General features: G+C 34.1%; 1 protein-coding gene across 1 annotated transcript in view; it reads right to left on the bottom strand.

Annotated features, from left to right (window-relative positions):
• The window catches only part of LOC150079425 (uncharacterized), a 227,770-nt gene that overhangs the window by 87,505 nt on the left and 123,609 nt on the right, over positions 1 to 16,656 (bottom strand). The window contains exons 14-16 of the mRNA XM_090383066.1: positions 11,385 to 11,551; positions 7,734 to 7,937; positions 3,797 to 3,895 (exon numbers count right to left, since the gene is read on the bottom strand). Coding sequence (XP_090239192.1) covers positions 3,797 to 3,895; positions 7,734 to 7,937; positions 11,385 to 11,551 — 470 coding nt within the window. The remainder of the gene's footprint in view (positions 1 to 3,796; positions 3,896 to 7,733; positions 7,938 to 11,384; positions 11,552 to 16,656) is intronic.

Below are 16,656 nucleotides of genomic sequence, written 5' to 3'. Positions count from 1 at the left end.
GCTTGCTTTCTTGCATCAAATGCCTCTACTAATGCTAATGCTAATTACTTAATTTCATGTAACATTCCTTTTAATAGTATTTTTTAAAACAATTATGTAAGTTTGAGTAGTCTTTATTTGCTTTGTATAATTTTTTTTAATATTTCATTTAATATGGTGACTTTCTTGGTTTTCATTCTGAGTTTGATTCATTTTTGTATTCCCCCCCCCCCCTTTTTTTTTACACACTGTGTGGTTTGCAATTTATCCAGTGTTAAAAATAGTTGCACCCAGTTTGTATGGAAAGAAGATACGTGAAACTGTCAAAGAATTTTGGATAATTCTGTTCTGCTCAGCTCCTTACAGAAGAGGCTCAATAAGTACCGAAACAGCTGTATGAGAAGTGGCAATATGTGCCATATCTGGTGTTACTGTTTATATATTTGTTAGTGGGTCTCAGAATTTAGGATATGTCCAAGATATATTTCTTAGACAGAATGAAATGAAGTAGTATAACCCATGAGAAGTTATGAAGGATATAGTACTAAACTTCAGAAATACTAACCTTAACCAGAGTACAAAGAGGACAGTTATGAGAATCTTTAAAGTGAATTTTAAAATGAAGTTGCTAATCTCTAATATCATCTAGCACAACATTCAATATTTACATAGTAAAGACAAGGAATGCTTCAAATATAAAATATGCAGCATGCAACACATCCATCTTATGCTAAATTCTTAAGTAGAAAAACAACCATCATTTCTTTTCCCAAACCTAAAAATAATTCACACAAACTTTACACTAATATATGATTTAAGTCTTCACTAAAAAATTATGTCAACATTCAAGTTAGTACACAGCTTTCTCTTGTCCTTCTTTGTTGCAACAGACCTCATCACACCCTTTTGCATTAAATTGAAAGCATATTGATAGCACAATTTGATAATGGAATCATAATCAAAATAATTGAAGCATAATTTGATAATGGAAGTTTTCCACATCCTTGCTTCAGATTTCATCCTGGCTTCAACAACTGACCCTTAATAATTGAAAATTCTCGTTCAAAATTCTGCCTTTTAAAGGTCACATATACTTAATACTTTTCGTACACATGCTCCTTGAAGTTGCTTGTAATTGGAAGTTTACAACATATCATACACACGTAGCAGTTACAGTGCTATTCCTGTTTGGAATAGTACTGTAACTGCTGAGCATATACTGTTACTTACATAATGGAATGACCATTTCAAACATTGTACTAGAATTTGGTAAATATTTTTTTCCATAAATTTTAAAGTTAAGAAATTAATTTACATTAATTTCTTAATTTTTTAAAAGTCAAAAAAATAACATGTATCAAAAAACATGTTTTCTTTATTTTTTTTATTATATCTTATACAACTTATTCTACAAATGAAAAGACATTTACCTGTCTAGCTAGCATGTCAGTGTATTTGATATACCAAAACAGTAAAACTTATGAATTTAAATATTTATCGGAATCATTTAATTGTGAATTTTAATATTAGTACTGGCAAGTGATGTAAGGAAGTAAGCTTATACAGCACCAACAAAAAAAAAAAAAAAAGACCATCTGTCCAACCTCCTCAAATAATTTGCATAATCCTTCCTCTTAGATTTATTCAGATTACCCATTCACATGACACCAGATGGAAATTTGTTCCAACAATCAATTACTCTCTGGCTGAAAGCAAATTTTTGTATGTCTATCTATTAATCATCTTTTTTTAAATTTGTGTCTCCTTATGTTTGTCCATCTGAGAAATAGTAAAGATACAAAAGCATTTAGTTTATTCAATCCATTTAAAGCCTTAAACCCTTCAATCAGATTTCCATGAAGGTGCCTAGTTTTGAGATGCTGCAATTTGCAGAGCTGAAATCTTTCTTGGTAAGATTACCCTTTTATGCCCCTGACTGAATTTTGCTGCTCTTCTCTGAATCCTTTCAAACAGCTCTATTTCATTCCTAAAATGAGGTCTCCAAACCTGCATGCAGTATTTCAAAACATGCTACTTTGTACTCTGAGATAGTTGCCTATCTGTTCCATCTGGCAAAGTTGTGATATATACTTCACAGAACTCCATGGGCTGTTTTAGCAGCCTGTCAGCACTGCCCAGAGAATTCTTGCATCCCCTCTATTTAAGCATATCCCTATAAAAACAGTTTTGCCTGTTAATAATCACAGACCATGCTAAGAAAAATTCAACCTCATGAACCTTGCACAATCTCTCCTGGGCCAAACTGACTGACAAGGCTATCATCATGTATTCCTCCAGTATGATATTCACCCTTGATCTCCTTCATTAATTATTTTTTTATTGTAAAAGTATAGCCATAAAAAATTCTCTACAGCTCATATGTGTCAAAAAACACCATTGTCATGGAAATTTAGCATAGGATTTTGGTTCCTTTTTTGTTGGCCACTTGCAGCCCTGATGATTTTTGCTGTACAGTTGGTTGGGAAATATATTTTTTGGACACCAGACTGTTTTTTTATAATAAAGATTTTTTGATATTATTACATAATATAGTTAGAATTAAAATATTTTAATTCTTTTATTTAAATTGATATTATTACATAATACAGCCAGGCCTCGCATAACGCAAGTTCGATTAACGCGATTTTCAGTTAACGCCATTTGAAAAATTATACCACTTTTCACTTTACACGATGCAAATTTCCAGTTAACGCGATTTTTTATGTGATAGTTTAAAAAGATTTGAATCATGTGTTAAGCTTACCGCGAGTCGTACGGTCAATTAAGAAACGTTTGCCTGCTGCCCGCCTCGGTTTGTTCCATCAACCATCGGAAGAAGACATGTTACTTGTTTGTCTCCTGCTAATAAAGTCAATGCACACTTGCATAAAAATTCAAATTTTTAAATGTCCCAGATGAAAATGTTACCGCGAAGGAGATAACGGTAAAAGATTTAGATGAAATGTTTCGTATCGCATAGAACCTCAAACAAAAGGTTTGAGGTTCTCTGCAATATTTATTTCGCCAGGGCCCAGAGAAGATTGTTGTCGGCTATCGGAAATTGATTGATGAAAAGAGAAAGTCAACACTGTTCAAATATTTCCGCAACAGTCATTTCTTCATTGTGTATTTTATGTCAAAGGTTCCCAAACTTTCTCGGTTCACGGTGCCCTTAGTGTCTCAGTAATTTTTTCAAGGCGCACCCAGACCAAAAGAAATACCTAACAGTTCCATTTAGTAGTTAGGTCCAAACAACTTAATAAGAAATGTTGAAACTGTGAATTACCTCGAGCTAGTAGTTCGCGTGGTGTCTGACAGATGTCGAGTATCACTATGTTTCCCTCGAAAATTTAAAATATTCCGCGGCGCACAGTTTGGGAACCGCTGTTTTATGCAATAAACATTTAATTCCATAATTATTTTCATTATCTTTTACATTGTATACAGTTAAAAGGTATTTTTAAAATTCTTTATGGACATTCCAGAAGGTCAAGGACCAATTATAATTTTTCCTATTGATTATTATATTCGATTAACGCGTTTCCGTTTTGCACGATGTGCTCGCGGGACGAATTAATTGCGTTAATCGAGGCCAGCCTGTATAGTTAGAATTAAAATAAATTTTTTTCATTTTAAACTATTTCCTGCCTTTTTTCACAAAAAACCTATCAGTGAAATAAGACAGCTATGAACCTACTGTTTTTATTATGTTTTCAGGCCTGCCAGGGCTAAAACACAAAATAGAATATAAAGTAAGCAGTAAAAACAATAAAACATTCTATTTATGAAAGTTCAGATGCAACTTTTAAATATATACCTGATCTAGGATCATTGGATCAGCTCCAGATTCTATCAGAAATCTATACAATTCTAGATTTTGAGTTTGTCCTGCTATATGAAGAGGTGTTCTTCCTACCTATTGTCAAAATGTTATATTAAATTGTCTATTTTCTTTTGGAAATATGCTGTATAAAACAAGTTTTATATCACCTATAAATGCATTGCTAAATATGAAAACACATTAACAGAAAATTTAATACAAAAATATGTTCCTTTAGAAAAACATTATTGAGAGTACATAATATTAAATTCATTTATAAACTTACAGCAATAGTTCCCAAACTTTACCGTTTGCACACTCTTTTCTGAAAGATTTCCAGTGAAATTAAGCAGGTACTAAACCAATAGTCTGAGAGACATAAAATTAGTAGTAAAGAGTATCTTACAAATTAATTTTCTTCATTGCATGTCTTGAATCTGACTGATTTGAGGATACATAAGTTTCATATATGTATAGATTTATGTCATTTTAGTACTATTAATAAATGGACTGACAAATTTAAAATGGGAAATAATACAGAGTATGTCATATGATTTAGTGTCTGGACAGTATTATATTGATTGAGCCTGATTAATTGAATTCTTCCAGCTTGCTTTATGACCTTGTAATTCATGGTTTGACCTTGAATCCATATATCATATGAATCTGTATATCATGTTTATATAATATGTATAGCATATTTGCCAGTTTCTGGCTAGGGGCTGCTTGTTAATAAAAAAAAAAAAAAAAAATATGTAAATGTATGCTCTGCTGCCAGATACTGAGTTTGCAGGAGAAGCAAAAAAGTATTTCATCTATGTGCAAGGTGTTGTTCAAGTGGGTCAATAATGCTTTGGGATGTTTCAACTATTATGAAGTGGTCTCCTACTTTAGCATTAGTAGAGGCATATGATGCAAGAAAGCAAGCTTATGCAGCATCAGCAAAAAAAACCCCCTCCCATTTCACCCCTTCCATTCAGTTCCAAATGCCTGTCCAGCTCAGTCTTAAATTTATTTAGGCTATTAGCTTCCAGAACAAAAGATGGAAGCCTGTTCCACCAATCAACTACCTGCTGGCTAAAGGCAAATTTCCGCACATCTATTCTACAACTGTCTTTTCTCAATTTGAAACTGTGCCCCTCTGGTTCTTAGTCTGAGCAAGAGGAAGAATCCCATCAGCATTCAGCTTGCTCAACCCATTCAAAGCCTTATACACCTCAATCAGATCATCTCGCAGGTGCCTACTCTCCAGGCACTGCAATTTGCGGAACTTAAGCCTTTCTTGGTAAGAGCACTCCTTTTTTCCCCTCACCAATCTTGTTAACTCTTCTTTGTACTCATTCTAGCAACTCGACATCCTTCCTAAAATTAGGCTTCCAGACCTGTACACAGTACTCTAGGTGTGGCCTGACCATTGCCTTGTATAATGGGATAATCACCTCCCTGTACCTGCTAGCAAAATTCCTATATATCATTGACAAGACTCCATGACCTGCCCTGGCAGCCCATCTGCACTGCTCAGTGAACTTCATATTTGACTGCACAATTACCTCCAGGTCTTTTCACTTTCCACTTCCCTGAGTGTAGTTCCACACAGTTGGTAGGTTTCTCTTCGGTTATTGCTACCCATATGCAGTACTTCACATTTGTCAATGTTAAACTTCAGTTGCCACTTCTCAGCCCATTTTCCCAACTTATCTAGATCCAGTTGGAGTAGCACACTGCCATTACTGTCATTAACAACCCTGCCAACCTTTGTATTGCAAACTTCGACACTAAGCCTGATATATCTTCATCAATATCATTGATAAATATAGAAAACAACAATGGGCCCAAGGGCGAACCCTGGGGAACTCCACTAATAACATTTGTCCACAAAGAGCAGTGTCCATTGATTACCACTCTCAGTCATCTCTCACTCAACCATCCCTTTATCCATTGTAGCAACTTACCCTTAATGCCATACCTCTCCAATTTGTACAGCAGTCTTTCATGTGCAACAGTATCAAAAGCTTTTCTGAAATCCAAGTATATGATATCAAAATAATTTTTGGCATTCAGTTCCTTTGTGACCACATCATAGTATCCAATCAAATTGGTCAGACAAGACCTCCCTTTAACAAACCCATGTTGTGTCTTAACTATTACTGCAGTCTTGTCTAGATGATCCTGCAATGCTTCTTTAACAAGTGATTCCATTATTTTCCCCGGAAGACAAGTTAAACTAACAGGTCTGTAGTTACTTGTGTCACCTTTTGAACCCCCTTTGCAAATTGGTGATGCATTTGCACACCTCTAGTCCATGGGGCCCTCCCCTGAGTCCAAGGAAGCTCTCATAATTATGGCTAAGGGTTTGCTTACTTCCTTTGCTGCCTCCTTTAATATAACTGGATAGATCTCTTCCATCCCAGGTACCTTCCTTATGTTTAACTTTAACAATTTCTCCTCCACTTTGCTCTCAGTTATTACAAAATCACTTAGCTTCCTGTTAGCATTTGATAAACTTCTGGTACTCTCCTCATTGAATAACTCCTCATGTGTGAATGTAGATGCAAAATACTCATTCAGTTTATCAGCTCCCTGAGCATGATCATCAATAGTCAATCCATCTATGTTAAGTGGTCCAATCTGATTCATCCCTTTCCTTCTAGAGTTTACATAAGTAAAGAACTCTTTGCTGTTTTTCTTTGCATCCTTTGCCAAAGATTTCTTGTAATCTGTCTTCGCCTACCTAACCTCCTTTGTGACTTGATTACAGACTAGTTTATATCTGCCATAGGCTTCTGTGTCACCTGATACTTTATATGCATCCCATACATTTTTCTTCTCTGCCACAAGCCTCATTAATTCATCTGACATCCATTTAGGCTTAAACCTTGAACAGTATTTCTTAGTTGGAATGAAAAGCCTAGTAGCCTCCAAAATTAAGTCCCTGAAGATTTCCCATTTAGAATTCAACATTGGTAACATCATCAGTTGATCCCACTGTACAGAATTTAAAAACTGTCTGAGACCTCTGTAGTCACCTTCACGAAAGCAAAAGCCCTTCCCTTTAACCTTGATGGTGGTTACTTGAAACGCTAACCAGGATGAATCAGCCTGGCACCATATATATATTCACAATACAAATATACATTGTATAAATATTTTGGATGATCAGGTTGCACCTTTTGCTGACCATCTGAGGGATACTCATGATTCTGATACTCCTGTATTGTAAGATTGTAAGTGTCTATTCATGGGGCCTCTGCTGTTTTAAACTGGCATAAGGAACATGAAGGAATAGAGGGGAATAATTATAATTGGCCAAAAAAGCCACCAGATTTAAATCCTATAGAAAACACATGGAACTATCTTCAATGGAAAGTGAAACAACAACAGTATCCACAAAATCTGAATTAATTGCAGGCTCCATTGTTTTCAAGAATGGCTTAATACTGATATAAGCTTTTAAGGGATCTAGTCGAATCCCTACCAGCAAGAATTTATGAAGTGTTTCGTGCTAGAGGTGGGCTTGCACATTAATTGAAAAATTATACAGATGATTATTTATTTACTTTTTTTACACTGAATGGGTAACACCACAAACAAACCAAACATGAATTACAGTTTAAGAAGTTAAATTATATCAATTTAGAATACATGAGATGAGACATATGAACTATATCCAAAAAAAAGGTTTGCAATGAATTGGATTTCCATATTAAGATAGAATTAAAAACACAAAGTTAAACGGCTGATAAAGAGATAATTATTAAAATAGAGTAAAAAAAAAAAAAAAAAAAAAAAAAAAAGAGCTTTCACAAAGAAACTTTAAAAGCAGATCAATTTATTCATAAAAATTCCTAACTAATTAAATAATCCACACTGCATATCAAATAAATTCAAAAAATATAAGATGCTTTTAAATTCTTTTGAAAATATAAAAACATACCCTATCTTTAAGATTTATGACTGGAGGATAAGCTTCAACAAGATAATTCACAATATCTGGTTGATTTAGAAAAATTGCTTCGTGAATAAGGGCTTCACCACTCTCTGATCTTGTTCTTAACAGCCTTTTATCCTCTGCACCCAAGTGTTTTATAGTCTCTAGATCACCTTTTTGAACAGCCTGAAATACAACTTCAACTGTGCCCTATATGAAATAAAAGAAAAATCTGACACTTCTGAAGACCATAATTGTTAATAATCACACAAGATGGTATTATCCTCACAGTATTTACTTTTACTTTAGAGTAGAAATACCAAATAAATACTGAATAAAATCACATACAAAAAAAAAAGTGATTCAATTGTACAGTTTATTATATTATAAAACCCTTACTAAATAATAAAAGAAATTAAAAAAATTACGTATCAGCAGGACTTTATTTTAATTTTGTAGCAGGAATGCTGTTGAACCCAAAACAACAGACCAAATTAAAAAATCTATTAAAATTACTTTTTTTTTTTTTTTTTTTTTGTTAGTTGTTGGTGCATCGGCTTCTGTGGCCATAATGCACCTCCCAAGGTTTTTGTACTACTCTGATCCAAGCCTGAGGTGGAATTTGAACCCGCGACCTTTGGGTTGCCATATTAAAATTACCAGTATGAATTTTAGCATTCTTCTAGTATGTACTTCCATTTCAGTCTACATAAGTGAGTATAATCAGTGATTACATATCAAAATCTACTTCTCTAATTAAAAACTAACTATATTTTAATTGGAAAAGTAGTGCCATAAAAAAAAATAAATCAATCTCTCAGTGTTTGTGTACAAAATGCAATGAATGTCCACTGATTTGTGGAGAGTGGTGCATCCTCCAGTATTCACTTCATTTTCTGTTGATGTGCATTGGAAGCAAAATGAAGTAAAATTGGAAACGTTGTGTATTCAAAGTCAGGAAATTATTTTATGGATAACAAGGGTGTTGTTCATTCTTATATTATATTATGGATGAATATATATTCATTCTTATTATCCAATTTACTGTCAGAATAAAGGACAGAATTTAATTAATTGGAAGAGGGTGTTATGTAGTATTTATATTATGGGAACTGCCTGCTTATTACAGTCCACAAATGAAATCTGGTGAGTATAATAAGCAACACTAATCTGCTATGTTCTCAAATTTAGATTAGTATTGCTAATTATAGTTCATTCCTATACAAATAATAAAATTATAAAGTCCAACATTGCAAACAATTTTTTACTGTTTTTTTCTCAAAAATACTGAGTGCTGAATGCAATGCAAAAGCATGCCCTGCTTGTGTGACTTTTCAGGCATTCCTGCTAGATGGTTAAAAATATTTATCTGAGTTAAGAAAAATAGTTAAATGTCCTCTTTGATATTTCAAAGGCTGAGAGTTAAAGAGTGCAGACTGTAAAAAATAGCTAAAAATTAGAAAAAATATTCCTTCATATAAATAGATGATGCATTTTGCAATAAACTACTTTCTGCTGATTTCTTCTATCAAGAAATTTGCATGGTGTAGATCTTTTAAATGAAGCTCAGTCTATTTTATTTTGTGTTATCTTCAATCAAAATTTATATCATTTCTTGAAATTTTTTTAACAAGGGCTTGTGTCAGTTCACCCCCCCAACACACCCCTGACTATACATTTTAAAATAACTTATATGGCAGTCACGCATTTTCAATTTACATTCAATTTTCAATTGTATTAGGCAGTTTTATGCATTTCTTTATCTAGAAAAAACAACACAAGGTTGTGCAGATAGTAATATATTTGCACAATTTGCTCATTGTCAACTATGTGATTTTACTGAGTAACTTACACTACGATTTGCTAACTCATTAAAAATGCTAAACAATCTTGGCACATCTGCAGGTAGCTTAGTGAATAGTGTGTGACTCCTGTTCAATTCCCATCAATAAAGTTGAGAAATTCTTCCCACTAAGGATGGAAGGAACCTTCACAGGCCATTTACACTCTGTGGCAGAGTTAATTGGTGTTGCTGGCTGTAAACATGGCTTTTGTCTTTATCAGTCTTTCAGCAGTAATTATCTGTGAAATGAACAGCAAGAAATCATTTATTATTAAAATTAGAATGGGTGATACTTCCTTCTACTGATTTTTTACTTCTGTGTACTGATGGGTTTGTGAAACAAGGACCATATTATATGAGCATTAGAAGTATTTCTCTGCAAGAATCGTGTGAAGAATTGTGCAAGAATCATGCTATTAACAAACAGTATGCAGCAGATAAAACAAATCAGCAGCTGAAATAATTCCATATATCATTATGCTTAATAAAGTATTAATAAATATAAATAAATAATTAAAATATTTTAAAATGTATTGAAATATTTCCAATGACATGTTTTTGTTTATATTAGGTTTGAGTGGGATGACTAGATGCCCTGTTTTTGAGTCAGGTGGCTATTCCAGCAAAAATGAAACAGGATGTCAAATAGTTCCCCTCATCCAAATAGCACTTTTTATTTAAAGTTAACATTAAAATTTTATGTTACACATGCATTTTGTAAGTCATACTTTTTCCAATTTTATTAGATGTTGGTCAAGAGTAAATAGAGTAAATGCACAACAGTAAATAACTGGTTACACTCTTAAGACTAAAACACTTATAAAATTTTTAAGTCAGTAACATTAAAATGTTACTGGCATAAGAGTTTTATGTGTTTTAACAAAAAATGCATAAGGTTTCAAGATAAAAGTATTTAAAGAAAACAATTACAATAAAATAATGTTTACCAATTCAACATCTTTCCCCAATAGACAAGTCTGTAAAACATAACTGAAGTCATACAGCCATCTGTGTGAGAACTGTACAGAGGAATGTGCTGCCACTTTGTTAACAAGGAGCTCGTTTAAGAAGATTTAGCTAAGGGTCACCCTTCTTGAAAATAGTCTCTAAATTTCATCAAAAAAATTTTTTAACAAGGGCTTGTGTCAGTTCAACCCCCCCCCCCAACATACTCCTGACTATACATTTTAAAATAACTTATATGGCAGTCATGCATTTTCAATTTACATATGTATTAGGCAGTTTTATGCATTGCTTTATCAGTTTGGTGGCTGTGACCCATTTTTTGATTTTTAAATTTTGGTCATACTAGATTAGAGTGAAAAAATTATTTACACTAGCGCAAGCATCCATATCTGGCCATTGTGGTTCTATTGTGGTGAAATATGTGTTCCATTGCTTTATCAGTTTGGTGGCTGTGACCCATTTTTTGATTTTTAAATTTTGGTCATACTAGATTAGAGTGAAAAAATTATTTACACTAGCGCAAGCATCCATATCTGGCCATTGTGGTTCTATTGTGGTGAAATATGTGTTCCCCCCCCCCCACAAACAAAAAGCAGGTATGCAAGAAAATCATGTAGAACAGGTAGTTTAGTAGTTTAGAATGCTGCTAAGTAAGTAGAAGAAAGGCCTCACTGAAAATAAAATATTTGGTTATTTTTTCAAGTGGAATACAAAAATTCTTTGAAGACCAGACTAGTCTATGGGTCATTGGTTCTATCAATACTATAGACCAATTATTTTATATGTAATTTGCAATGATATGTATAATAATAAATTATAATATAATTAATTATAAAATATTTGCATACCAAATAAGCTGGAACTGATTTTAGAAATTGACGAACATCTTCACTCCATGATGTCCTTCCTACTAAATGTTTTCCATGGCCCTCTAACAGCAGATCTTGCAACTGAAGAATATCACCTTGCTGGAGTGCTGTTGTTGTCTTTTCAATTACTGATGGAGGAATAGTCACTAAATAATTCAATTTTATTATTGTTAGTATACCTGATTTTCTCTAAAGTTCAGGTGTCTTTATACACTGATAGACAAAAGGTAAGTGACAAAAGTGGTGCAACAATTTACAAAATAATTGATACAAGTCAATGAAATTTGGCACAGAAGTATATTATAATGTGACAGTACCACATATGAACTCATGTCATTATGAAATATGACAATTAGCTCAAGTATACCTGAAAAGAGTATCCCGAAAAGATTTCACTAGCATTAGTACTAAAATTGTAGACTGATGTATGGAAGCAAAACTCATAGTAGCATCTGCGTTCAAAATAAATAAATAAAAAATCTCCCATATGTTATACTTTATCCACCTCTTCCAAATATTTACCAAATCTTTCTTAAAATCTACAAAAGCTCCCTGCCTCTAACCTTGTCACCTTACTAGAAGGGGGAAGTGTAATCCCTGAGAGCCAAGCAACACCCATGACCAATTCTCATGCTGTTTCATGAGTCCTGTTTGGCATTTCAGCCAATCTTTCAAATGAGGGCAGGGGGAGTTGTTGTTGTTGTTTTGGTTTTTAGGAGCATTAGCAACTAAGGCCATATTGCTCCGGGATATGTGGTGGTCATTCTATTCCCTGACCTTTCCGCATCTTCCGTATTTGGTGGTGATGGGCTCAAACCCCGGTCTAATCAAGAAGCATGTGATACGCACTACTGCTCCTTCCCACCTGGCTACGGAGGTGCCTGGCAGGGAGAGAGCAGAGTTAGTAATAGTATTCAACATATAGTGCAAGGAAGCCACAGTATTTTTCAGTACTGGCAAAGAAAAAAAAAAAAAAACAAGTAGATAAGAAAATACAAATTATATGCTTCCCTCCTCATGTACATAACTATCCATTTGATACATGAATTTATTCAAACTCAGCTTCAACTACCTGCGAAGGTATGTATGTATCCATGGTTCTGTGATTTTTTGCTTTAAAAGTATTCCATAATTCAAATGTATTCATCCTCACTTGGCAATCCTCCCAGTTAATAGATGCCATATAGTATGTTAAACTGTCATCATATTCCAACTAATGATTGTGTGATCACTTTCTGACAATAGTTCCTGTACTTTAAGCCCTGTGATGTCTTCTGATTCGTTAGTAATGATGAGGTCAAGAATATTCTCACCCCTAGTACTTTCTCTAACATGCTGCTACAAATAATAATAATCTAGTTTATTTTTAAAAAATCTCCCCACGGTGAGTTTCCCTCCCACTTATTCCAATCAATCTGGGGTAGATTAAATCGCCCATAATAAGACAGTCATGATTACTTGCCATTCTGTCTGCATGTAAAGACACTTGTCATACTTTTCACAATCTTCCATTCCATAGATTACTCCCACCCTCATTATACCTTTGTTTCCAACTAACTCACACCACACAGATTCTATGCTGGCCGACAACTTTAGCCTAAGCAAAAGCTCTTTTTGCACTCAGTCTGCTTTTGATAAGAAGCACGACTCCTTCACCTCTTCTATCTTCCCTAAATACATTATACATACCATAGTGGAACTTGTCATTCGATTTCTGGGTGGCACCATGTTTCTGTTAGCCCCATTACACCCTATAAGTGTGGCTCCTAGGGGGGGGGGAACCGTAGGAGCCACACTTGTTGATTTCATGAAGCACTTTTTTTACGAAACATGGACAAACTTTCCCACTAATCCATGTAAGAAGCATTTTTTAAAATTTATTTCTATTATTCATATTTTATTTGTATTTCATTTCTTTGATATTAACTGTATTAAAGTATATGTATAAAAGTATGTAATTCATAACTAAATTTTATGTCAATTCTGTTTATTTGCACTTGTTTTGGAACTTGGAGGACATGTGAAATTTATGAAAACTTTTAGGGGGTATAAAAGTTATAAAAAAGTTTCAAGGTATAAAAGTTTGGGTGTCTTTGCCTTAGATCACAGACTGGATAAGGAACGGTAAATTCTGATTAAAATTCAGAAATAGCAACTTGAACAGCAGGGAGGGTCTGGTCTGGCAGTTCATCAATTACCCTTTTATGACAAACAGATGTGTGTACATGCAGATAGCTGAAAAAAATGTACCTTTGGGAATATCAGTCTAATAGTCGCGGGTTCCAGAGGTTTTGTAATGGGGTGGGGCATGTGCACCTGGTATATCCCTTTCATACAACCCATCATGCCAGCAGATGGTCATATCATTGATGTGAGGCGAGTTCAGCAGTCATCCTGAATGACAATATGGAATCCCACAGTACAGCATTTCTGCTTGTCCAAGACAGGTGTCTTCCAGGATAATAAAGATGAAATAATCCAACTTCCATGGTCCTGCCAATTACATTTGTGAGAGTTTCTGGAGCAGTCACCACATCACAGGTTTCTGCCAACATCCAATCTGCAAGAATTTGTGATTTCCTTGTAGAAGAATAAAATAAATAAAAATAAATATTTCTGTTTATATGCTGGCATGACCACACAGTTGGAGGAGTTTACAGATAGTCATTTTAACAGGAATATTATATTAATAGGAGAAATGTCAAAATAATGAGTGAGGTTAACAAATTATACACCACTCTGCATAGTTTTCAATGTCTGTAAGCTAATAGCTGTTTTTAACTACATTTTTTATGCTGATTTCAGAAATATTATTTGTTTTGACTCATCAAAGCAGAGTCTCAAAGATGTGTTGCTCCACAAGGGAAATAAATATGGGTCAATACCAGAAGCTCACTCTGTGCATTTGAAAGAAATATATGAGAACTTGAAGAAGTGGTTGACAAATATTAAGTATGACAAACATGGTTGGTCATACTTTGAAGTGATAGGCATGTTACTTGGACAGCAATCCAGCTACACAAAAATGCCTTGCTTTTTGTGTGTTAGTCGGGCAAGGAGTAAGCACTGGAATGTCAAGGTCTGGCCAAAGAGAGGCAGTTCGTTTGGGGTCTACCACTGGTAGACCCCAAAACTGTTCTCCTTTTATCCTTGCACATCAAACTGGGTTTGATGAAATAGTTTGTGAAAGCCTTACCTCAAGAAGGTTCCTGCTTCAACTACCTTTGTCCTAAATTCCCATTAATCACCCAAGAGAAGCTAAAACAAGATATTTTTGTTGGACCTCAAATTTGCAAACTGATGAAGGACTGACATTTTGAGGGAACTATGAATAAAAGAGAAAAACAGGTATGGATTATCTTCAGGTCTGTTGTTGAGAACTTCTTATAGAACAACAAGGATCCGGACTGCAAGAATATAGTTGAAAATATCTTGGCAAACTTTAAGAAGGTGGGCTGCAACATGAGTGTCAAGGGACATTTTTTACACTCTCACACAGGCTACTTCCCAGAAATCTAGGAAGTGTTAGTGAAAAACAGGGGAAGAGATTTCACCAGGACATTAAAGACACTGAGATGAGGTACAGGGGAAAATGGAATGTCAACATGATGGCTGACTACTGCTAGATGCTGAAGAGGAACTGTAAAGCAGAAGGATCTGCAAGAAAATCAAAGGAACTAAAATTTGACCCATCATAGTTCAGTTTTTAAAGTGAAAAGCGAGTGTTTAGAGGACTTTTATCAAACTGCCCTTTTTAATGGTGTTTTCAACATGTATTTAAATACAGTTGTGTCCCTGTATCCGCTGATTCAGTTAAACGCGGTTAACCACGGAAAAAAAATGAAAAAAAACTTAACACATACTACTCGCATGTCCAATATGATGCTTCCCTTTATTTTTTACGATGTTGATTTTAAATTGAATAGCTTCAATTTATTTTTTACAATGTCGCGTATGGTTTGGTCACCAACATTATAATGGTTCTTTAGAGATTTAATGGATGGATTGTTTTCAAACTTTTGAATAAGTTCAAGTTTTTGTTTAATTTGAAAACACAACTCTTGCAATTGCCAATCATTTTTGCAATTTCTAAACAAAAAAAATCTGACATCCCTGACATAAATAACGAAACAAAATTTGTCCTTTTGTGGTGCGACGGAACACAACAATCAACACGAAGCACTAAGCCTGATATAGCTGAGTGGTCAGGAGCGTGAGTGCAATAGCACATGCATTTTGAGTGGACCAGGGTTCAAGTCCATGACTACTAAAATACGATTAAAGTTTGTAACTGATGATTTATTGTAAACTCCACTGACCTGGTGGTCATGCCGGAGTATAAACAAAAACATTATAAATCAAACTAAACATTTGGTCTCTCTTTCTTTTCTTTTTTTTTTTTTTTTTGTTTGTTTTGAGCGGTAGGTGTGTAGACAGCAGGGACTGAAAGATAATCAGTCAACTAATCTCCCAATAATGACTTATAATGCCAATTCTTGTTGCTTATTTATGACTTGCAAAATCTCTTTATACCTATTCTAGTTATTATTTGAATTTTATGATTTATGGTTTTTTTTTTTAATTTGGAGTCTTGAAGTGTCCCAGTTAATCCACTTCCGGTAAATTGAGAGTCTGCTGTACTTTATTATTACCATATTTAATGTTGGTAATGTCTTACTGTGTATTTAATTTATCAATTAAACTTTATTATACATATGCATGTACAAGAAAATCACGTTATATATGGGGTCAGCAGATGTTCGCTTATATCAGTGGCTTCAGCAGCCATCCACAGTAGGTCTTAGAATACATCCCCTGTGGATACAGGTGTCTTCCTGCATAAAAATCTGGTAAAAGTAGCATTTTGTTAGAATTTCAGTGCACAAATTTTTCCAAAATTAATAGGAATTTGTGAAAAATCATGTGATTTTTGAAGAAACCTGACATGATGGAAACAAATGGAAGTAATTTCTGAAATTAGCATTATAAAATGATGAAGAAACATCTTTTTTCTGAGAAAACATCAGTGAATTTTTTTTCGAAATGAAGAGTAGTGTTATTATAGATGGGGGGAGGGGGTGAGAGAGAGAGAGAGAGAGAGAGAATACATTAAAAAAAAAAAAAAAAGCATTGTTGAATGAAGAATAAAGGCGTGATTTTTCATAACAGTTGTGTGATTTACTATTGCCAACAAAGGCAAATCTGAAATGACTCAAACTTTAGGCTGTCTTTCAATCTTAAAAAAAATTTT

This window comes from Mastigoproctus giganteus, chromosome 10 (genome assembly GCF_048544385.1).
Source record: "Mastigoproctus giganteus isolate SK-2022 chromosome 10, ASM4854438v1, whole genome shotgun sequence".
Classification (NCBI taxonomy): domain Eukaryota; kingdom Metazoa; phylum Arthropoda; class Arachnida; order Uropygi; family Thelyphonidae; genus Mastigoproctus; species Mastigoproctus giganteus.
Note: the sequence above shows the minus strand (reverse complement) of the source record. Positions and strands in the feature narration are given on the sequence as shown.